This window comes from Tyto alba, unplaced genomic scaffold (assembly GCF_018691265.1).
Source record: "Tyto alba isolate M040663 unplaced genomic scaffold, T.alba_DEE_v4.0 Super-Scaffold_1000006, whole genome shotgun sequence".
In the NCBI taxonomy this organism is placed as follows: domain Eukaryota; kingdom Metazoa; phylum Chordata; class Aves; order Strigiformes; family Tytonidae; genus Tyto; species Tyto alba.
The window spans coordinates 22313716-22338908 of record NW_024881272.1 but is presented as its reverse complement, the minus strand read 5'-3'; the positions used below and the strand labels follow the sequence as shown (position 1 = coordinate 22338908).

The 25193-nt window shown below is 34.7% G+C and overlaps 1 protein-coding gene across 10 annotated transcripts in view; it reads right to left on the bottom strand.

Moving 5' to 3' along the window:
• The window catches only part of USP33 (ubiquitin specific peptidase 33), a 45073-nt gene that overhangs the window by 11944 nt on the left and 7936 nt on the right, over window positions 1–25193 (bottom strand). For 5 of the 10 annotated variants that reach the window (XR_006164567.1, XM_042784280.1, XM_042784278.1 and 2 more), the window contains 15 exons: window positions 23332–23394; window positions 20675–20827; window positions 18297–18396; window positions 15700–15769; window positions 14250–14363; window positions 13432–13510; window positions 10915–11335; window positions 10350–10490; window positions 7388–7500; window positions 5852–6024; window positions 5646–5749; window positions 5034–5067; window positions 4168–4213; window positions 3232–3412; window positions 1834–1960 (listed from right to left, as the gene is read on the bottom strand). Coding sequence is in view for 9 of the 10 variants with exons in the window: in XM_042784280.1 (XP_042640214.1) it covers window positions 1834–1960; window positions 3232–3412; window positions 4168–4213; window positions 5034–5067; window positions 5646–5749; window positions 5852–6024; window positions 7388–7500; window positions 10350–10490; window positions 10915–11335; window positions 13432–13510; window positions 14250–14363; window positions 15700–15769; window positions 18297–18396; window positions 20675–20827; window positions 23332–23394 (1919 nt within the window). In the remaining variant the exon portion in view is untranslated. The remainder of the gene's footprint in view (window positions 1–1833; window positions 1961–3231; window positions 3413–4167; window positions 4214–5033; window positions 5068–5645; window positions 5750–5851; window positions 6025–7387; window positions 7501–10349; window positions 10491–10914; window positions 11336–13431; window positions 13511–14249; window positions 14364–15699; window positions 15770–18296; window positions 18397–20674; window positions 20828–23331; window positions 23395–25193) is intronic. The other 5 variants (XM_042784288.1, XM_042784305.1, XM_042784296.1 and 2 more) reach the window with 3 other exon arrangements.

Below are 25193 nucleotides of genomic sequence, written 5' to 3'. Positions count from 1 at the left end.
ACTTGCACCTTTTATGCACAGCAAGAGCCACCATCTAAATGCGTGGCAGGAACCTAGACTGTCATGTTACAGAACCACGTGTCACAACAGTCAGTACCTTTAGTTACAGAGCAGGAAAGGCAACAGAGCCCTTGCTTTGTTAAACCTATCCTTGTCCTTAGTTGTGACAAACCATAGCACGGGTGTTATCATACTGACAAGAAAACTTTTCCCTGCTTAGTTCAACAACTCAAAGACCCATTCAACCTGACAGCCTGAGAAAACAAACAGTTGGACTGCAATAGCAGCAGCAGACTGTACTGCAGAGGTGATTACTGCCACAGGAGAGATAAGGCTCTGCCCATCTGACCATTTCCCCTATGCATCTTTTGAACTAAAGGTTTGCAAGCTGGGGCAGATGTTCCTTGCTTACCTTCAGAAGTAAGGTTAACAGTTAGTACACTGGGTAATTCCCCTACTTTTCCTGTGTCCCTCTACATTTCTCATTGAGGCCGTTACTGCTGTCTACCTGCTCTTCTGTTTTTAGATTGAATAGGACCTCTCTTCTCCAAAAGCAGGTTTGAAACATTCCATTCTTCAAAACTCTGACCTGAAACTTGACTCAGTATCACACAAAAGCTGGGCTGCCACAGTTAATTTACAGTCAAAGTTGACTCAAGCAGCTGACAGGAAAGCTTCAGGTAGAGCTAATGGCTATAGCAACAGAGTTATTTATAGCATAGCAAAACAAGACTAAAAGAGTAGGAAAAAACAAATGCTATGAACTCAATTAAAATACATTACCTGTTTAAGTTCAAATCAAAATTATCTAACAAAAACCTTTGAAGACTGAAAATGAAACTCAAGTATGTAAAAGTTCACTTTCCAGCTGTCATTTAAAAATGCATACATATCTCCAATAAGCTTTCTAAAACGTGCTGAAAGAACACCCATTTTGTGCGTATGGTAGTGTTTTGTAGGTATATTTTTTTTGAAAACCAAATTTTATGAATGCTATTCCTTTATTATTTATTTTAACGTGTTTGCCCACAATTGGGTACAGTGATCTTTCTTGGTAATACAGAATGACTTCCACATTGCTTTTAAAAGACCTACTGAGTCATACTCACAGGCTCAGCTCAGACAGTGGCAGCTACAAGTGCTCCTAATGCAAGTTAAAACATTCTCAAAACCACATCTAATTTCTTGTACAACTCTGACACAATCTATGTCACAGTAAACTTTTAGTGGAAATTTGATCTTAGTACCAGAAATTTAGAATTTGAAAATTGAGTTAAGGTGCTTTTATTATTTCATGTACAAAAATTCCTTGGACTGAAGATGATAATAACATGACTTCTTGTTTTTCATTTCAACTTTCAGGAAAAAAACAGCCTAAAAATTCCCTGAAATTAAATTACAACATAGTAAAACCTCTATTGTTCCACATCCCATCTCCTAAAGACTTTCCACAATTCCTTTTAGAGATCTAACAGTTAAGAGTCTGTGTGCAAAATCTCCCATTGTGTAGAATTCCTTTCCTCTAATTGAAAATAAGGTAACTGGTGACTAGTTCTAACAGTTGCTTAAAGTTACCTTTCTAGTCATTTTACTATGCTTTATTTATGCAGATTTAATTTTCATTTTACGCTCCACATGTTTTAGCAGTGACAGAGCAGGTGTTAAGGACATAACTGAAGGATTAAGTCTCTCTCCAGCACAGGTTTTCTGGTTGGTCGGATTCTCCCTTTATAATTCTTGTGGGGCAGCCAATTTCTAAAAGCTGCACAACCACTTAAAAAGTTATTTACACACCTGACTTGTATAAGTATGACTGCACTTTTAATTTCTTACCTGTAGAAGAGAACATATGCTTCTGCATTTTGCACTGTGGATTCTGATACTTCTGTGACACTCTGGTCATCAAATTCATACCACAAATTATTTAAATTGTTGCGACAATAAGCTATATAATGTCCACCTAGAGTGTTAGAAGCAAGAGTTATTAAAAAGTGTCCAGAGCTGCCTCTTTCACTCTGCAATACATGGAAAGGAAGTAAGTCCAAAAAACACAAGTCTTAAACGGGAGAAACACTAAATCATTAGCAGATATGGCCTGGATATTAACGTCTCTCAAACTCAAGATCAGCATTTTTTTTGACTTAATCAGCTAGTGGAAAGTTGGATTCCGCTTTCAGCACATTCTTGAACTCTTCAAGAAGCTTGCTGTCTAATGCACTCCTGAACCATGATATTCAAATCTGAGTAAGACTGTCTGAAAAATCTACCCTAATAAGCTTCCACAAGGAACTCTTTTCAAACCTTTATATACTTTATAATAGAAATTAGCATAGATGTGTAATGGCTACATGATTATCAAGACCATACTTAACTACGTTTTGAAGACTATTCATAATGTATTTTAAATCATTACTATTTTTAAATACATATTCAACTTCCAGTAGTTAAATAATCAAATATCTACTAAATTAATTACCAGAAGCATCATTCAGCAAGCACTAAACAGAAGATGAAAAGGCATCCAGAAAAAATGGAAACAACTTAATCTAGGTGATATTTGGAAAGTATGAGGGGGTGGGTAACGTCTATAAAAATCTATGAAGTTTCTGGCTTCAAACTTTCTTTTCTTCAATTTTCCAAATCTTTGTGTATACTGAAAGTACCTATGCAGAAACAATCTTGACACATAGCAGTAAGATGTTTATTCAGGTACTCATTACTACCCATAAAGAGCAGTTACTTAGTTTTGCGTTTAACTAATCACCCAAGAGAACATCTTTTAAAAAAAATTACTGGCGTCTTTGTGGTGCTTTATGAACTCTTTCCAAAAAATTAAGGCACACAGTGCATCAAAACTCTAGACAAACAACAGCTGTGCAGAACAGCCAATCAATGGGTCATCTGCTGGCATGTAACATTATCTGTACATTTATACTGTTTACTTTCAGTAGTCCATAGTGGTTTTTTTCACTTAATATTCCAGGACCTGCTAATTTTTTTCCACCTATAATTTTATTTAGGTATGCCATACAATTTCAAAGATGTGTCAACTCATTAAGAGCAAGCCATCTTATGGTTCAAGGTCAAAATCATAGCATTTATCTTTTACATTATAATTACCAATTACCAATCAACTATTTACCCTTCAGTATATGGATATCATCCTTAAACAGAAGTGCTGGTGTGAGTATCAACTGCAAAGACAGAACAATCAACCAATCTCATACTTACTGCTGGCAGTTCCATGATGGCAGATGACAGATAGGAGATCATAAGTCACTATTTGAGCTGGACTGTCCTTTGCCAGGAAAGGCTGAAGATCAAGGCCTTCCAAGGGAAAGGACACATGGGTCCCAATTTTTGTGGAAAACATAAGTTCATGTCTAAATCGTTTGAGATGAATGCACAATATCTGTAAGAAGGATTGACAGATTCACTCAAGAACCCTATGTGCTACTATTCAATATTTAATAAGTACACTGGGCATGCCATTTTTCCCTTTTATCATCCCAAAAGGATCACTTTTCTCTATGGCCTGGGGCAATTATTACAAGCCCCGTGTTCCAGAGATTTACTTTTTTTTTTTTTTTTTTTTAAATCAACTGCAGCTCAAGGAGTTAGGAAATGAATTTGTAATTATCAAAGACTTATGTTAATGACAGTATTAAAAAACCCAGTCCTGAACAGTTACTAACACTGATGTAGCAATGAACAACATACCTTTTATCTTCCTCAATGCACCTATTGCACAATCTTGTCACAAGGGACAATAATTCTTCCCGATTATTGCAGCCATCAACTCATGTTTTGAAGTTTAAGATTGGATTACTTTTAAAACGTAAAGTTACAAGCATTACTTATAGAAAAGATTTCCAGCCTGGCTGTGGTATTTAATTCTATGAGGTACAGTAGAAATAAGTTCTGCAGGCTGACAACAACAACACAGAAAAACCCCATTCCTCTAACTTTACTTTTCATGTACAAGGTTCACTTTCTTACAGGGTGAACAATCAAATGTTGCTCACATTTATTAAAACAAATGCCAGTATGGAGATATGCTTTCATCATATAACATTATAATCACAATTTACTCCATGCAACTCATTAGTCTTACCACATTCCTAATCATGCAGAAAAAGTGCTTTAAAGTGCATGTAGTAACAGTACCTCAGGAAATTTTTGCACTTTGCAGAATTTCACTCCATTTCTTAACCTAGGCAAAGAGAAAAAGAAAACAGAATAACCAATACTTACATCTGAAAAGGTTTTGTTTTATTGTGCTAGATCAGCAAAAGTCTAAGCTGAACATTACATTAGTAAACTCAAAATATTTCTGGAATGTAGACTAGACATGGAGTAGCCAAAATGATACAAACAATAATGCTTCAGAAGAAAATACAATCTGTACTGCTGAAAAATTCAAAGTAGCAAGTACATGTCATCAAGTCCCATCTAGCTAACAGTTTCTCTTAACATAAAGGAAATAAATTTAAGCTTCATGAAAGCTGATTATTCACCAAGAGAGAAAAAATAAACCAACTAAGTTTATTTTTAAGAAATTTGCTACAGCAGATCATGAGTTCTATAGCAAGGAGTAACATTCCCTTTTCCATAAAGGGCTTCGAGCAGTCTCCAGAACACTACTGTTACTTGGTTCTCTAGTATTTAAAGCCATAGTTTATTTACTTTTAACACACTGAAGTGACCTACTGCATACCAGTGAAAACCTTCTAGCAATATAGGGGGCTGAAAGCTCTTACTTCATCAATGAAAAACAATTTAGAAAGGTCTAAGATTGTAAGGAACATGAAAAAGAATTAAGTACATTTGGTCTGCAATATGGTACAGTGAGTCAGGGCTTCCTGACTCCTGTACCTTTGTAATACTGATTTTCTGACAGCCAGAACACAAGGTAGTATCAAAAGGGTAATAGTGCTACGACATATCCGACAGAAATAAAAACCTCTTTTCTAACAGAAGCATTAAAGCATTCAAATTAAGACAAGTTAAAACAAAGGTAAAAGACAGCTTACTTTTTACACCTTCCACAGCTGTACATGTTATCACCTGCAAATATCAGGGAGAAGAAAAACAGCCATTATTCTCTAAATCCAACTAGTTATCCTTCAAGCACAAACACTTGATATATAAAAGTTTCAAGGGAATTTATCTTTAGGTTGCATTGGATATTTAATAGCTGTAAGAGTGTTGACATAGCAACTAAATAGAAAGGTTCTTAGGTTTTATGCTTTCAACTGTGAAGCAGTACAGCATAATCTGAAGAGATGATGCTACATAATTCAAAAGGGAAATAACCTTTAATTTGGATTTGGTGGATTATGAGAATCAGTATTAATTCAGTGGGTTTTGAAATTTTTCTGAACCTTCAGTTGATACCATTAAACCAAATTCAGATCTAGCTGACATTTCTAAAACAGCTTTCATGGGCATTTCTTACCTCAAATATTCAGTTGAGTGAGAAGCTTACCTTTCTGAAATGAGTGATCCCATAAGAGCAAGGAGTATTACAGTCTAACAGGTGGCCTTTGCTTAATTGCGTGAAGCTAAGAAGATATTAATCATCTTATTGATATAGGAGGAAAAAAAGACCCAGAAGAGACATGTTCATGCAATTAACCTCTTACCCTTGAGCTCATCTCTGGCGAAAAAGGCAGCAAGACAATCTTGTAAGGTTACAACTGGACCCCAAAACCAGCTAGGAACACATGAGACAACAAACCTGAAACATCATTGACAGAAAAGAAAGAAAACCAACAAATGTTCTGCCAGAAGAGCAGAAACTGGAATTTCAAAATAGATAAATACAAAAACCAAGGTAAATATTATTTACCTTTTGAAATACTCCATAAAAAATGCTATCCATCCCTGGGGGGCATACGCTTCTCCACATGACCCTGCCTTGACTAAAGATGTCTGATGACTTGCAGAATGGAGTTTAGCAAGATCTTCCTTACCTGGAATAGGCAAGGACAGATCCTGAAAGGTCTCCAGGGTTACAGACAGCTAAAGAAGAAAACAAATGAAACAAAATAGACTTCAGCTTGAAGAGAAACAGCAATTAAATTGAATTCTGTGAAGTTCACCAGTAACTACCGAGTCATTCTGTAGCTGAAAATTCCACTAGGTAGCAAATTAATTATAAATAAGGAGATGTAATAATTCATTTTCTAAAAAAGATGAAGAAAAAAATAACATTTTAGAGTGACCTTGCAGTTTGTTATCTCTGAAACTTTTAAGGCATTATTAATTGTCTTCCTACTAGTCATACAAAGTACTATGATTTTTGCCTCAGGCTCCTGTTATACAAACTAGTTTCAGGAAGCTTCATCCCACTGTTTTGACAGCATTTGACATTATCTTGACCTGATGTAACTGGACCTGCTGCAAAAGAGACCCAGCTGGACATTTTCTTTCTCCCATGCTGGATTTAGTAATCACATAGTCACAAACATCAAACAAACTTTAGCAATTCTTATTTGTTTTTTGAACTTGCTCACCAGATTACCCTGAGGTCTCTGTATTCTTAGATCAAGGAAACAAGGGAAGCAGTAAGGGCATGCAGCTGCATCAGGGTTAGGTTTAAACCTTAGGTTGAAAAGCTTGTCCCCAATTTAGATATCCAATATTTGATACTATAGCTTTGAAACTAAAATGATCCACTAGACATATTTAGGTAATTGACTTTTTTTTAAAATGATCATGTGTGCTGTTTTAAGTAATTCTATGAGAAAATAGTAGAAAAAAAAATATCAACTGTTCCTATGATGCACTACATCTTGTAATACGGGACAACTTCAGAAAGCAGTTAATGATTCGTAACACTTGAAAAAGTAAGCGTCTTTACTTGGATTTTCTGAAAGACATGAATTTTCTTAACCTCAGTCAACCCAATAAAACTGTTACAGCAGTATGATTAGACTACTGTCTTTTTCTTTTCTTTGTAACTCTGTACCTGAGAATTTATGACAGTAGGAGGTATGCATTAGGATATTCAGAACATTACTAAAAACTGATCATACTAAGTGAAGTTGAATAGCAACCCTCTTTCGCCGTCCTTGCTATTAACCAATTCTCAAAATGTTATTTTTCAACTCTCAGTAAATATCCAGCTCAATAAATGCAAGCTAGTCTAAACACAAAGTGCTGGCAGTAGCTGCTATTACTATTTATGTAAACAACCTGAATATTTACTTAAACAAAGTAAACAACTTAAATATTACTTTAAGCGTGAAACAACTTAACCTTCTGAGGAGATCTGCCCCAAAAGAATAAAGTTACCAGAGAATGACTGTATTCGTAAAGCTGTTAGTATTTGTATTGGGGAAAAAAAACATATTAAAAGCTAGAACTTCCCCTCCTTACTCACCCTATCACAAGTTAGGCACTGTACTGAGCTTATTATAGTCCCATCAAATATATCAGAGATGACACTCCTGTACTTCTTGCGCTTCTTCCTTTTTGGTGATGATACATTTGAAACTATAAAATGACAAAAATAAAATGTTCAAAGTAAATCAAGTGGATTCTGATTTTCTTCAACTTTGCATAGTATAATTATAGATCACACATATTTAGGATTAAATTATGAGCCGAGCCCTGCTTTCTATTTACTAAATATTTCTCAGAAATTACACAACCAGATTACTGCTAGTACCAGGCAATTCAAGTACATTCCTTAAGCAGTTTACGGGAGACAAACAGCAGAAAATTTTGCCTCCGTTTAAGTGAAACTCAAACTGCCACCCTTGAAATCTACAGCCTACTGCTACAAGATTCATCTTGGCAGAAATCCCCAAAGGTATAAATTTAAAAAGGCACGTTATATCTGACATTTAATTTGATCACATCTTTCCAGGCAATTTTAACTATGTTGGGCTGAAGAGCTCATATACAAGCTTATTGTATCACAACACTGGTGACAGTGGGTTGAAGCAGACTAAATGTACTACTAGAACCCAGCCTAGCAGCAGCTTAAAAAAAAAATGAAGTAAAACTCCAAGCCAATAACATGCACTGCCCACTCAAATTCATTACTAATTAGGTAAACACACCAGAGCAGTCTCTTGGGCTCTATATAGGTTACTGGAATGGTAGGCTAAAATGAAGACCACAAAACCTCTTCTGAAGTCAGTGTATCACCCAAAAGATGACTCTAAAGTCTTGTAGGAGTCAAAGGCAAACTCGGACAAAATGCTGTCAGCCAGTAACAAGATAGGCAGTGTAACATGGAAATAATTACAGTGAGAAGGAATCTGAATAACTCCAGTAAATCTTTCACATAGAACACAACCTCCCAAGACTCCTTTGTACCTAAAGAGTTTGGCCCATATGCAGCTACTCTTGTCTTTTTACCATCCAGTAGTATTATATAGTATCTGCATCATCCCATACCTAAAAAAAAAGATATCTAAAATAATAAAAAAGTCTGAATTCAAAAGTATCTCCTGCAGAAAGAACATCTGCTAGAAGTAATCTGAAAAAACACCTTTCCAGAATATATCAGATATATTTATCATAGACACAAACTGCCTCATTGAGCCTTTTGCCCAGAATTTTCTACAGTTCATTTCAATCAGTTATTTTATCAGTAAACTGCTTTAAGATGGTTCTAAAGTCTTTATTTATCAGTAAATTTTTTATTTATCAGTGATGTGGAGAATGTGCTGTATTTATCCACACTAATAAATAGCAGGAAGAAATGGAAGACACTGACAAGCGGGGGCAATCTTAGAATTGTGGCACCCAACAGACACCATGTGCTTTCAACAAGGGGGAAATGGAAGAGAAGACGGGAATAGGTGTGTTGTAATTAGGTATTAGCCCCCAGACACAAGTCCTACCACACTAGGGTATTCCCCTCTTTTTTAATTCCCCATAAAGCTAATAACTTGAGAGCTTGCAAATGGCTGTTACACTACTCCCCCAGTGAGTTCTACTGCATACGTATCTGTTCCCTCAACACTCAGTAAAGATGGCAAGAGTTAAATTATTAGGAAGTGACAACAATGAGTAGCCTAGACGGGAAGAGACCTCTGGATATCATCTGGTACAGACTCTGTTCAAAGCAGTTCCAGTTGAACTTTGGAATATCCACCTCCCAAGAACTTTGGGGTACCTCTGGGCTCCTGCCTCTGTGCCAGTATTCAACTACTCATTGGAAAGATTTTTTTCCTTCCCTGTAATAGAAATTTTCCTTTGTGCAACTTGCTTCCATTTCTATTTGCAGCATGGCTCCAAGGAAAGTCTGGCTCTGCCTTCTCTATAACCAACTATAATGCTGATGACAGCAACAGTTCTCCTTTAGCCTTTCCTTCTCCACACTGAACAAACCCAGTTCTCTCAGCCTCTCTTTGTGCATGACAGGCTCCAGCCACGTAATGCCTCTTCTGATAGACTCACTGCAGCTTGTCTAAAACCCGCCCATAATGGTGAAGCCAAAACTGGAGACAGAGTACAGATGCAGTGTCAAATCTGCTGAACAAATGAACCAAAGAGATCAATGATTTAAGTGCATTAAATCATTGTAATTCAACATGAATGCTAAAGCATTAAAAGCATAACATTAACATTTTCAGAACTTATCCTGGACAGCCTGTTGATTGAAAAAGGATCACAATATTAAAATTGTGGGAGTTTTTTGGTTTGGTTTTGTTTAATGCTAGCCTTAAAATCATGTTCCAAAAGACAAGCTTTTATTAAAATAGTCTACTGTTACACAAATAAAAAGGGAAAAAAAAATATGTTATTCCTTGTGCCCTAAAGCTGCATTGTCTTGTATCTAAAGGCAGTAAAAGTCTAAGCATTCTGGATGTTGATAAACACATCATACTGTGGAAAGTGACAACAGAAATACTCTATACCACAGAGACACTAACAAGGAGAAAGTATCTAACATTTACAAGTCTATCACAGGTACACATGGCTCCTAAAACCTTAATAGACCAAAACGTTGACTTACTGAACTTCTGCTGAAGAATCAATGTGCTTGTTCTCTGGAGAGCATTACTTTTCGAGGGGTACTAAGTTCTCACGTTTCACCTGTCTCCAAACCAGTGCAACTGAGAAAGCTGCCTAAAAATATTATTCCATCCTCCCACAGCAGAGGCAAATACTATTCACGCTTCAAAAGAATCAGAATTTTACAGAAGCAAAGGGAGCCTTATCATATGTCCAGCTTACATAATGCTCCCTCTCCCCACTAGGAATAGGAGATAAAAAAAAACCTTAAGAACAACCTGTATCGCTATGCAAGACACAAGAAACAATACAATTAAAACTTTAATGCAGAGCAATCCAGTACCGGGAGGGAGAAAATCAAATTCCTATACCTTTTTTGTGGACTGGTGCCAGTGAAGAGCACGATGAGAATGATTTTGGAGGACTGTTTGACAAGCGTGTATTCATCCCTTCATGTGATGATGGGGTTTGGGCTGCAGATATATCATTCATGTGGACATCACTGATGTACTCTGCAATTAATATCTGCATTATTTCATAACTTCTACCATAAAAAAAAAAGATTACTGCCAACTGAACAGACATAATGGTCATGTCATTTATTTAACCACACCATCAGGTCACTGGACATTTAGGAATGAAACACCATTTCAATTCACATAGCTTTTAAGTTAAGAACAAAACCAAAAAAACATACTCTTTTGGGTTATCTGAAACTTTACCCAGTACAAATCTTTAGCTTTTCAAAGGAATTCAAATTGAATTCAGAACACTGAAAAACTGAAAAAGTAAATTAAGAAGGTGCATTGTTTACAAGGAAATCCACCTACCCTATTTGACCTATACCTCTCTGCTGTATTCTAAAATTCATTGAACTCACACAGATATTCTGGCTAAGAATCTGACTATTTCAACTGCACATGAGTAATGTATTACCTGAGAATCGGCTGTGTATCTGTACTTTGACAGTTCCTTGATTATTTAAAAATTCAGTAGTCTCTGAAGCAGTGTTTGTGTCTTTTTCTAACTCTTCCATAGAATTTGCTCGTTTAAGCTTGTTGCTTGATAGTTTTTCTTTCTGCCAGTCTTTGGATGGGATTGAGTTGTTATCATCATCCTGAATTAACATGGTTGTCTCTGCAGGATCCTCTAATACAGGTTTGAAAATAGCATCATTTTCTGTTTTATCACAGGTACCACAGGATTCACAAGGCTGAAAGCCTACATCTGACTGGCTCTTGTCTTCTTCCATACTCTCTTCAACACTCATAGGCTGGGCGTCTTCCAGTTCTACAACTGGTTCTTTAAGTTCTTCATGAAGTAAATCCATAAGACAACGCAAAAATTCTTGTGCATCCTAGGATTTTAAACGTTTTATAATATTATTCCATTATATTTGGAACATATTAAAACCCTATCAGGAAAAGATACAGATAATTTAAAAGAAATCTATAGCTGTCTGTTAAAGAAGAGTAAAGTAAATTCCTCTGTCCCAGGTCTAATGTCCACAAGAAATTTAATTTCCAGACCACATATTTGTTTCCTGCATCCATTTCTTGCATGTCACAAGTAAACCTTATCATACAAGTTTCCTCCAAAACACTTTGAATCCCAAAAAGCTTATTTCAACACCTTGAACAAAAATACTGTCATAGCTTACACAAATGATAAATGTAACTCAAGCAACTATCAACAGTGTGGTCAGACTCCAACTTTGCTGGTAATGGAATGTTTTAGGGACAGTTTCTTACACCTTATGCAGCATCTTCAGTAAAGCAACCAGAGCCTTGCTTTCACTGGGCATGGAAGTACTTTATTAAAAAGTATTATGATGCAGTTAGCCTGTCTTCCCAATTGCATCATACTGTCAACAAGATTTTAATTATTCTTCTCAAGCCCGGACAAGGTTCCTCAACTATCAGTTTTTCCACTAAGTGCTGTCATGTATTACAATGTCTAATCCGTGTTTGGAAATATCCTAAAAGCCACCAAATTTCAACAATCCACACAGCAGCTTAGTTCCTGGCAACAGGGAATCTAATAAAGCAAGTATGGGAGAAAACAATAGCCTCTTCTTGACAACTACTACTGCTTCTATTTTCCTTTTTGTATTATGGTTGTTCATAATAGTAATTTTTGCTGCCCAACATTCCCATCCATCATAGCAATTACTTATTAAGCTCACAACTGCTGACTAGAAAACATTTTTCTTAAAAACTGCAACTATTAGATTTAAAGTTTGGGTAATGAAAAAAAAACTAATACTCCTATCTGCTGGTAATCCTTTTACCAAAGGAAAAAAAAAAAAAAAAAAAAACAAAAACAAACCAACTCAAACCTTGAGACACGGATTAACTGATAAATATTCTTCATTGAGCAAAAGAATTCCTTTTTCTCTCTGAAGATTGGACATGGCTGCCCAACTGGCTGCCCAACTTGTGAGGCTGGGCAATAGGAGAGTGTTGGTCATGAAAGACCTGATTTGTTTTAATTGTTGCCATGAGACCTACTAAACATATAACTAAAGTGTGATCCAAGCAGAACCTAAAAAGGTTTTCATTAAGTGTTGCTCTGCATGGAAAAATACATTCTCATCAGTGTTCAAAGCTGTGAGAACCAAGTTTCCATACAGTTTCTTTTCAGTTATCAAGACTGATTTTCTATTTTTTTAATGTGGCTCTTAAGAAACTAATGACTAAATTAAAAACCACTGAGATTACTATTTAAACATTTACTTTACAACTACATGCAGCATTTTAACACTAAAACATGTGTTCTAGTCGTCCACTCCACAAATATGAAACATGTTAACTGAAGCAGCAAATTTCCTTGAATAACAGCAGATTCCTGGAAGATATTAGTAAGCTTTTCTAATTACAGGGTTTCAATTTTTCCTTTAGCCCAAAAGCTTTTAATAAAGTACTGCAAACTGCATGAATGCAGCAAGATACTCTATGAAGAATCAACTAATGAATACCTTTACTATATAATAATCCTGCTTATTTAACGAGCTACCAACTTGCAGTTCCCACAATACTGCTTATAAAACACACAGTGGTGGGGTTATTTTCAAAGATACTAAATGAAATTAAATGATATTATATTCTCTTTTATTTTTGAACACCTTTATTTTGAACACCTTTTATAAACAGCCTTATTTCACACAAAGGAAAAGTTTTAGATACGTATTATTTTAATTTTCCTGGAAAAAGGGAAAAGGAGTTATTCTCAGAAATTGAAGGCCTTTCATGTATTTGATATAAACAAACATAAAACTTGACTTAACTGTTAATGGTTCCATTTCAGAAGATCTACATTTGAAGCACATAAACTAAAGTACATGTTGCATTTCCTTTTAGTAAATATAGGAAGCATGGTATCTTAAGCATTAGGTTTAAAAATAAGAGAAACTTTATGGCTTAGGTAGAGCTAAAGGACATCAGAAAGTTTTACCTGCTGAGAGTAGCCTCGAAATGTTGGATTAACAGTTTTAATTCCTTGAAACAAACCAGTAGGAACAACAGAACCAGACCTAAAGAAAAAGTTTTAAATATATAACTTTTCATAAAAATGCAAGCATTTAAATGGAATTTTCTACCTTTACTGGGATCATAATTTTACCTGCAGCTGAACTATAACACGTCTAACACCAATAATATTAATCTTAACCAAACATAATATTGGTATTGCATTATTAACTATACAATTGTTTAAAAATCTGTGATCTGACAGAAATAGAGACTGTATCAGGTCTTTTACGCCACATTTCTTGTCAGACAATCAGATGACAAATCAGACACACTCTTGGCACTATGCACAATTACTGTTTCTTTACCTTTGTACTTGTATTTTGAAGTATTTTCTTAGACAGAGATAACAGAAATTCCATATAAGGAAATAAGAGAAATTAATAAAACATTGATACAGAATGATGAACACAGACAAGATAAAGTAGTTAAACATTTTAGATATCTTTCTGGCAGATATAAACCTATTTTTAAAAGCTTAATGCTACTCTGTATAGTGTTTATCTTCTGTTTTTTTTGTCAGCTCTTCCTTATTACAATATACATCAATTACTTGTCCTAGACATGGAAAAGAACATCTTATGAGGAGTGTTTAAATACTGCACATTAGTCTTTTCTTCCTTAATTTTTAAGAGTAATTCTGTGATACATACAAATTAGAAATTAGAAACCTAGAACAGATAAATGCATCTTTTGTGACTGGAGTTTATTTATAATCATTTCATCACCAAAATGATTCAATACCTGTTTTTGTGCCAAAGTTCTGTCATTAGCTTGAGGTAACTTTTACAAATTGCCGGTTTCTTATCTGTTCGGGCTAAGCCTCCACAGTCAAGAAAAAAGTATGTCAAAGGTGGGCTGATTAAAAACAAGAAAACAGGATTTTTTTCAGGTTGTTTCAAGTTGTTAAAATACAAGAGGAAATCCACATTTCATACAAGACAATTAAAAAAAAAAAAAAAAGTAATTCTAATATGTAATTGAACAATTCCATTTCCTAAATGCCACAACCAAATGTTTCTTAGTAGGGCAACTTCAGCAGTACTGCAACACTGCTGCTCAAACATATTCTGACATTTGTTAAATCACCAGAATTATCTAGTGGGACTCAAATACATGTCAATTCCTATTAGCCATCACAGAAGTACACGTGCACCACTACAGCAACAATAGCCATTAGTCTAGTCCATAAATAGTATCTGAAGTCTTCTTTTCTCTAGAATCCAATAGTGCCACATGATGTTTACAGGTAAATCATTTATACTCAAATGATTATTTATCTGTTTACTTCATGCAGTGTTGCCAGCTCACATACTCTCTCACTTTTCTCCCTTCAGCCCCTCTTTCGAAGTGACAATCTCTCATACAGATTGGACCTATTTTTATCCAAGAAAGGAGATATCCCAGCATACTTGCAAAATTTGGCATTTCTCAACAGAATCATTTGCTCATGATTAGCTGCCTTCTTCACTTCTTTACCTTCTAGAGAGATTTGCCTCATTTCTCTTTTCCCTCAACAAAGGATCTTCTTGAGGTCTAACTTAGCCCTGTGTTGCAGCCAAAAGTAGACACATATGGTAAGCATATATGATATATGCTCAAGTACTGTCCCCACCTCACCATTTCTAGTGCAAGAAACTTCAGAGATGGATAGTGTTTTTATTTCTTCAGCTTCCGCAGGTTTCTCCTTTGTGAACTTGTCTGGTATCCCCATGGGAGTACTAGATTCTGTATTCTAGCCATTCCTACAATGATTTAGCATAGAAAGTCCTAGATGCATTGTTTGCAAGGATTGAACTTGGACCTTTTGATTTTAAACATGTCTCTTAATTTGGGTTTATTCTCATGCATTTCCTTTGATTTCTTCTGTAGCAGAGAAAAAAACAAACAACCCCCAGGTTTAACAGATTTTATCAGATTTTATTCTAATTTCTAGAACTGCACATATTTTTATTTAGGACAGTGAGGAATTAGAACGAAACAGGAAAAAAGCAGAGTAGCCCATACACCATGCTACTTTTTTTTTTTTTTTCCTCGTATGAGCGACACAATTGTTTGTAGTATATAAGACTGACATTTAACAAATACATGTCTTCTTCCATGGTAGTGCAGCCCTACAAAATCCTTAAGTCCCTTTTTGAAAAAATGCATCTATACGCAAATATAAAATGACATTTACAATCATTTTCCTTACCAGTTGGAAAGAGCTTGTAAAGCTGCATTCATGTAACAAGTGTTTCCAATATTTTTTAATCCTGTCAAACCTGAAAAACAATGAATAGTCAGCAAGTCTGTTCACTGAATACAAGACATGTTAAGGAAAATACTTTGTAAAAGATATGTACTAATTAAAATACTTATGTAACACTTCTGATGCCAATTATAATGCAGAGCTGTAACTAAGAGAAACACAGAACTCCTAAAGGAATACTTATCCAACTAGAAAAAATAGTTAAGTGTTTTGATTTTTGCTGACTAAAACACTCGAGACAAGTAGACTGTATTTCATCTTACTAACTTTTGATGCTTTATGACAGCTGCAGATTTTTATTTAAAATACATTTATCATTTATTAAGTATTTAAGTTTTACTTGAGCTTAAAGATTTACGTATTCAATTAAAACTGTTGCTATACTGAGTTCATAACCATTATCCGTATTACCAAAAGCTTCTCAGGGAAGATTTCGTTCTTCATCTCAAAATCATGATAGTAGTCAGATTATGCTAAACATTCAAAACCTACTCTGCTTGTGATTATCTCAGAATCAGAACTATAGTTACCTACGATCAGACCTTTTTCTATGCCAATTATATACCCTTATTTTTATAGGCAGAATGCTTAGTTTAGACTTCCCCACAGAATTTATTTTCAAGCCGAGATTGTTTACCTTCTTTGCTGATATCCACATAGAGTTTTTCCACACACATAAAAGTTAGAATTAACATATATTATTTCAGTGATTATGGAGTCATGAAAAATGCTCTCTAAATATGTGAGTAGAGGCTATTTAAACAAGTAATAATTTTCATAGGATCACAATTTTTAAAAAATTAATCTGAAGTAGTTGCTATTCATAGCTACTAAAGTGCTAAATTAATGAAGTAATTTCAAAATAAAATTTCTTTTGTATGAGAAAATAGTAAAATTTATAAGCAAAGAATCAATAAGACTGGAAAACTTAAAATACTCAGCAACTAACACAGTTAGCTCTATGCAATCCTTGAATTACAGGAACTACGCAGATCATTTTACTCAATGGCAGGAAAACAAAAATCACTAAGAAAATTCTTTTATTTCTGAAAAACACTTTGATTACTTCAGTTGAATTTTCTTATACACAGAACTTCACTTTTAAGTTTTAAAAGGTTCTTCTATCTGTCTGAATGTAAATAAAGTCCTGTTTCCCACATCTGAACCTGCTCTTCCGATTTCTGCTACAAAAAAGGACAATCATTCTTACTGAAGTTGGAAAGTGAGAACAGCCATAGGATTTTGTAATTTTTTTTTTCATTTTATTTTTTCAACAGCAGAAGATATATCAGAAAGATACTCTCACTGTAGTTTTCCAGCCTGCAGTGTTGCAAGTAAAGTTTTGAATACTTCTTTTCTTGCAAAGATATATTCTAATGTTTGTTTCATTAAAAGCATTTCAAAATAAATTTTAAGAATAAAGTTAAAATGGAGCTAAAGAAGTTTTTTCCTTTAAATTTGAGAAATGTCTTAACACAGTCACATCAATATTACAGGGAACTTTAATGCAATTCTACTTGTATATTACTTCTATACAAGTTACGTTCCCAAAAATATTGGTAGGACAAGAAGATACACAAATACACACATTGGTAGGAGAAACTAACTGGGAATAAAACACATGGTTTAATGATTTAAGGGCAGATGGAAAATTAGCGGGGTGGTGACATATCCAGAAAGACTGTGCCAGACAACAGAAGGGGCAAAGAAGGTTTTCTGGCCAATGCCAGCAGACTTAGGAGAGAGAAAGTGTGTAGTAGATGAGTCAAGGAGAAATGAGATCCATAAATCAGAATAACTCTTTTATCATCACTGATGGAAAACAAACTGCCTTGGAATATGCACTGGCATCTCAAAAACAATAGCTTAACAATCTGCTGGTCAGATTTTTCTGAGAAAATGGTAGTTAGAAATATATTTTTACTAACAAATACACATATCCTTTTAAAAATGATCAATACCAATTTGAGACTTGTAAGAAATAATAATTGTTATGTTCTCTTATCTAATAAGATATTAAGGCTTCACTGTTTGGGGTTTCATCCACTCTTCATTTTCATCTTCACAATAGTTTAATATTAGGGTGGGGTAACCTTTTACACCAGAAAGTTTGGCAGTACATGAAATCCATTACTGTAAAGGAGAAAACAAGAAACCAAAAACCTTCACTACAGGCTCAGGAAAGGGTTACCCAGAACGCAAGAAAGCATTCAAATCAGAAACCTTTTAGGAAAAGAGAAAACACTGGAACAGATTTTAGAAAAAACTACTTTTACCAGAGTGGCTAGAACACCAGCTACACTAAACGTTACTCCAATGTGCTTATTTTTGTTGCTGCTTGCATGGGTGCACTACATTTACCACCCCAGCCTCTGCTCTGAAGGGAAGATTGCTGCTATAAAGGTGAAAATAAAAATAGAGGACTCGGTTGGAGCAGAATAGGAAACAGTTCTACTTAGAAGAGAACTAACTGAAGAACAGAATTGGAGATATACACATGCAATAAAGGGCAATAAAGTGCTGGGTTTTTCTTTTGTTACCTCTAATCTTTAACTCATCTTCTTCCACTTCTATATCTAAGTCATCAAATACAGCTGCTAGTGGAATCTTCAGTGTGGGATTACTTGGTATTTTAAAATCCTTATAAGTAGAAAAAGAAAAAAAGGTTATTTACTTGTATTTATCAATTTTCCTCTTAATAAAACTTATGTATAATTTCACCAACAGATCTAGGAACTGAAAATTATGTGAATGCTTTTTGAAATCTCACTGCACATAAAATGAGAATAACGGGATTCCACAGCTACCCTAATATTAGTTTACTATGAAAAACCCCATGTTTTTGCTTTCAGATTAGCAGTGACAATACATGATTTTATGACAACAGCTGAAGAGTCAAAACAAAGCAAGTTATAGTATTTCTTTCCATTAGATAACGAACGGTAAGCCAGCACTGAAAAGCTAACACAGTATTCATCACAAAAGTTAGTGTACATGTTTTTGATATGCCACCAGATGGCTCACTACATTTAAGGAAGATAAATTAAACTGTTGGAAGCAAAACGTACAAATAGAGAAACAAAGTATTAGGCAGGCAGACATTTATTATGTGACAAGCTCTTTTTGTGAGCTCATAAATAAAAATTCTAAACAAAATGTTTGACAAACTTTCTAAGTTCTACTGGTTTTTCTGTATATTATACACATTTCCTTGGAAAATTAAAACAGGTTAAGTATAATCGAACAGAAGTTCAGAAGTCTGAACCCAGCTTTATATCAAGTCAGCAGAATTTCTGGACAACAGAAATTAAAAAAAAAAATATTCTAAGGATATTATTCCAGTTGAGCTGCTGGCATTTTATGAGAAAATTATCAAATTAGGTTTATATTAAATACTAAAATTTGAAGTGAAAATACTAAAGGATATTTCCTCTCTACATACATTGAAAAGTTGGCCATCTTTCTGCCCAACCTGCGCATCATGGTATCTCTTACATAGGCCTATGCCTCAAGCAAAGCAATTTTACAAATACTGTACTTGTGTCAGTTTTATGAGAGTTACCTGTCATTTTTATATAAGTACATTAAATATGCAAGAAAGAAATGACACTTTTTCAGATACATGCATTATGCCAAACAATTATGCTTAAGAAATTGCAGCACAACTTTCTCCAAGATAACATTCATCTAGAAAAGAGACTATCAGAGTCAAAAGTACTGATGCCAGTAAAGATTAATATAAGCAGGAGAAGGTAACAAAACAATAAACCAAACCTAAACAAAGCTGGCAGAAGAAAAAGACAAGCAAATAGCGTATTTCAAAATTCCCTGTATAACATCTACTTCGCTCATTTTTTCCTTTAACTTGTCTCCAATATTAGCTAATACCTAATTATCTTACTCTTCAGCTACTATGCTAATTGGTAATAAATGTGGAGCTAGGCAGCTAAGCACTTTTATAAAGTCTTTTCTTCAACGTCATAATCATATAAAACATTACAATCTTAAGCCTGTGATTTACTTGGCCAACATGAACTTTCCAGGTATTGGCCATATTTTTTCCTCCTTGGCATATTTACACTCCTTGGCAATGCTAACTGCCATAGAACACTAATAGCATTCTCCTCATTTCTAGTTTGATACATATTTTTCCACATGAATCTAACAATATACTTCTCATTCTACACCAAAATTATACATGTATATAGAGTATTTACAGGTTGCTACTGCCTCCTTAGTAAACTCTTGCATAGTAGTTAAATTCCTAACTATTCAGAACTGTTTGTGCATACACCACTCCACTGGAAAAATTTTCCCACACACATATACATACAAAAAAAAAAAAAACAAGACCTTTTCAGGCATTTATCAAAACTGAAAACTAGACATGTTTAAACCTCAGAAATTAAGTTACAGGAATCCCTTTAAGTGTCTTATATTAATAGCTGAATGAGGTTAACAATTTGTACATATTTCTCTAAAAGTACTGTGCTTGTATGAATGAATTTGTATCTCGAGCAAGTATCCATAAACACACAGTAAGGCATTCTGCCCCTTCCTGAAAGTTACCCAGCAATTACTGTAATGAGTTCTGTAAATAACATTTTCAAGAGCTGACAGGATGGGGAAGCACAGGTGAACTATTCAAATCTTGTAACCTTAAATTTAAACCTGTGCTTTTTCTATACCTTACAGTTTACTGTAAATTACAAACAATTAGACAAGATGAAAAAAGCATTCTTAGGAAGCATGCAGTACACAGAGACAGAACACAGAAACTGGGCACTGTCTTTTTAAAGAAATAGAAATTAAGAAAGTTCAGCCACAAGAAAGGAAAAAAAGTCACTCTTGCTTGAGAGAAGACATAATGTTTACTGCAAAGCTAGTTATGTTTGTTTTGTTAGGTTAAAAAAAATACCTGCACACTGTTTTCTTGTGCTTGGTGAGACAGTCTTGCACTTGGTAGTGGAGAATGAGATCCTAATTTTCTATCCAGGAATACTTCCTTACTACAGGCATAACACCAAACACGGAGAGTAGTAAGGTTTACAGTTAGACAGTGTTTTGTCTCCTAAAACAGAACAAAACCCAAAACCGTGATTCAGAAATTTGGAATAATTAAATATTTCTACATGCAAGCTAGAACAGAAGCATTAAAATTCTACATCTTCCAACAATGAAACAAATATGTATGTTAGAATATTTTAAAATAGCAATTCAATTACTGAAATTTTAGCACAGACTACCCATTTTTAGTACAAATCACTCAAATTAGCAACAAGGTACAATCAGAATCTAAGTCACTGTCATATCTGATATCCCTCTGTGTAATTACAAAGATAAGAAAGCCTACTGTCAGAAGGGTTACAATACACAACAAACCAATTTTACAGGAATGTCTGCTATTGGTCATAATGGCAGCTGCCTCCTCTACAGTCAGGGCAGTGTTTATTTCTGCTGGTTTGCTATAGGAAATTCAAGCTATTTAACAATCAGAACAGTAAGATAAGATTTTTAGTTCTGTTACAGTAAGAGGTGCTCATATCAAAAGATACATTCTAGATTCAATTAGTTCTTTTGCTGGCAGTTTCATACCATGAAGCAATATATAAATTTGACAGATGGAGAACATTTTTGTTGTTCTAAGCTGTTTCTTTCTTTTTTTAACCTCTTCGCTTACTGTAAGATTGTGTACACAGTTGCTATTATCCTCCAAATATTTCCACCAATCCTTCCTGTATTTCTTCCTTATATGTTGGCACCAGCCAGGTGTATAGACAATGAGGGATTTGCTACAAATTAGGAAAATACAACTGCTGCAGGATGCCCAAATTCCTCCTCCCCTCATTTAATAAGGCCTTGTACAAGAACAATGTTTTTAATATAAGCTGTAGGCTACCATTTCATTAAGTAGCTCTTTCCCTCCTACAAACGACAGAAATGTCAGATGACATAAATATTTCAGACAATTTTAATCATGAGAATATGCTTGATTCCGCAGTTTCAGCGGCATAAATAATTACAGGTCTCCAGAGCTACAGCTTATTAATTTTCTTGAAGTGGGCAAAATCAACATGATTATTTGCAGTACAAGGAGCCTTCCCAGCAGAAACTGGAATAAGCAGAAATAAACTAATTTAGGTCAACCTTGCTTCTCTTATTTTAGTGAGTTTGAGATTTTTACTGAAAATAAAACAAAACAAAACAGAAGAGGGCTTACTGTTCAGAAATTAAAATTAAGTAACAAGAAAATCAAGACAAGGATGTCACTGACAGCAAGCAAACTATCCATTCCCTTCCTTTTACCTGGCAAATACATAACATTGCTAAAACAGCATGTAAAGCAGGAATAAACTACTGTAGAAAGCCAAGAGGTGAAAAATTATAGGCAAGAAATTCAGGGACCATCTGTTCCCCAATTTCACTACAAGCAGCTCATTCGTGTATCTATTGTAACGGCTTCAGAACTGTGATTCAGCTTAAATGGGTGGCAAAAAAAAAAAAAAAAAAGTATTTATATAGATTTATATTAATGCACTATTGGCTTGTATAAATATGCACTCCTCTCAAGGCCCTGCATTCCCCAAAAAAATCATGAGTGATGCTGAAGTGCAGTCATAAAGCTTACTTCTTCTAAAACCCTGGTATATACAATTTGTTCAATTTATTATTCACCAGGGTTTTTTTTAGTATTTTTAGGGACAAAAAATTGCTCAGTGTGGAACCTTAGATTTCTGTTCTGACAGACGAACTGCAAATTGGTGGCAAGAATTTTCTTTAATCGGAACCTCAGCAATTCTGGAGTGACATATTAATAAAACTTCCATCCCTCTGTCCCCCACAAATTTGTTAAGAGAGAACGATGTATCTCATTTGTTTCATTTTGGCAAGTGTTTCACTTGCACACGTGTGTGCACAGAACAGACAATGAGTTTAAGACCCAAATAGATGCACACAAGCTGCCCAACCCTGCCAGAACTTGGCATATCGGCGAACAGAGTACACACGCTCCACTGCTCCTACCAAGCTGGATTCAAAATCAGGACATAGCCCGAAAGGATATGTTTAGTTCAGTCTACAGGTTCTTCATCTGTAGCCACTGGAACAGCAGCATAAAGCAGAAACAAAGCACATGTTTCTTGTAATTTGTACTTCCTATCTTACACCTGTTCAGCTCTCTTCTTCATTAATTGAACTTCCCTCCTCTTATCCATCAGGCAGCCACAATCCTAATGTTAGACTGAAGTAGCAAAGTACTACATATAAAATGAAGTACTGAAGAAATCTTTTGTCCATCCGTCTTGAAAATCATAAGCAACTGTTGTTCTTGTTTTAATTTGCACCATGTTCTTTTAAGGAGCACAATAATGTCAGAATTATGTTAGTAATTATGCAGCTGCACACAGACTGCAAACTCGCTCCTAAATTAGTAAGACCTGCTTCTATGGATGAAAAACAATCATAGCTAATCAAACTTCCAAACAGTTATGCTAACACAGGTTATTGACTTCACCAATTAAAAATTGTTCTCTAACTCCATTTCAACTGCTAGTTACTTGAAGCAAAGACACATACCTGGGAATGGGTAGTACTGTGATCAACATGGGATTCACCACAGCCAACATATGTACATCTGTTCTGTTGAGCAAGATATGAAGAAGTATATGAAGAATTAAAAACTGGTGTCAAACAGGTTTACACAATAGGAATATACTGCCAATCCCTTTAAAATACACTTAAATTTCAAACTTGCAGAGTCCTACACAAATGAATAGACATGCACAGTAAATGTTAAAATAAATATCACCTAAAGCAAATAAGAATGCTGCAAGATTTAACTCAACTCCTCTCACTGGTGGGCAGTGTTAAGGTATTTGATGTCTTTGGAATATAGTTTTTTGGCAATTTTGATATATTTATCCAGATTAAGGTCCACAGATATTTTTTACAATTCATGATTTGGTAGAGACTGTTACAGAAAATATGAAGTTAGCCCAGTGTCCAAAATACTGAATTGCAACCGCCTCGGAACATGACACATTTTGACAAAAATGCCTGTATGTCCCTATCTGCAGTTCTTATTTATCGGAGTATTACTTGACAAGTAATTCATTTTTTCACCTTTAAATAATAGTTTCCAGCACTATGTGGTTAAGTACTTACTACTTTGTAGTTATACCATGCAAAATAACCATTGATTTTAGTTGTGCTAATTGCAAAACATATTTGGCTGAGTTAGTGTGGAATCTTGCAGCTGCCAATCTTCAAGCAATTTTCATTAATTCCTCATTTGCATAAGTCAAGACAATCACATAAGAGGGTACAGCATGTTAGCTGTATAACTCTCTAAGCTCGTTAATTTATACGATCAAATTGCAGCTGAACACAGTCAATTTTCTATATTAAATAATCACAGATATTTGTTAAGTTACAGATAGTTAACATGCTGGGATCTCACCATGTTTTTCTACCGAAAAAGTTGAGGGCAAGATGCCAATTCATCCAAGAGGAGATACATCACAGCATGACGCTAAGTGTCCTACTGCAATTACAAAACTCTCCTATGGAAATGTTGGTATGAAATTGAGTTTCGCAATAACAGTTTAAGAGCTCTAAGTGAGAAATAAAAAACTTGTTTTAAGCTTCACAGCATTTCCCCACCTGCCAGATTGTGCATCCCTGAACACATCTTCCTACTCTCAAGAAGATTTTTATACATAATTAAACTTCAAGCCACCTAATAAAAAGACATTAAAAACTGTTTCTTTCCCCCCTTCATTTCTACCTCTTATTGATGGAAGGAGCAAAATAATCTGATCTCTTAACTGTTACCATAATACACTTCAAAGGAAACTAATCAAGTAGGTTTTTTAAAATACTCATACATACATCTAAAGGTTGGCATATATGCCTAGGTATCTTCCTGACAGGATTTAGACAGCAGTTGCCAAGGAATTAAGTCAAGTCTATAGAGCAAAATTTCAATCTCTGGCAACAGCTGTATGTCTGAAGAACTCACGAGACATTTTAAAAACTATATTAGCTACATACTTTCCCGTTGGTATCAGGATCAATCAAAAGCAACATTTTCAGAGCTTTTTTTTTTTTTTTTTTTTGGTAGAGAGCAAGAAGAGTAAGGCAAAAGCATACTTAAGAAAGAACCATATCCAGGATAAAGACTGTACAAAATGGGTACAAAGTTTGAAGAATATTTATACAAGCTTCTACAAGTTTCAAAATAAGTTTTCTTTTTTGTTTTGCTTAAGAATAAAAAAGTCAAGAGTATGTATTTTTATGCTGTAAAGTCACCATTTACTGCTAGATGTTATTACTAGAAATGCTAATAGAGGCTTATAAAAAGTAACTTAATTCAGGAATAATGTATTATTTTTCAGATCTACAAACCTGGAGAAAAGATTTTTTAAAAATCTTGAGCT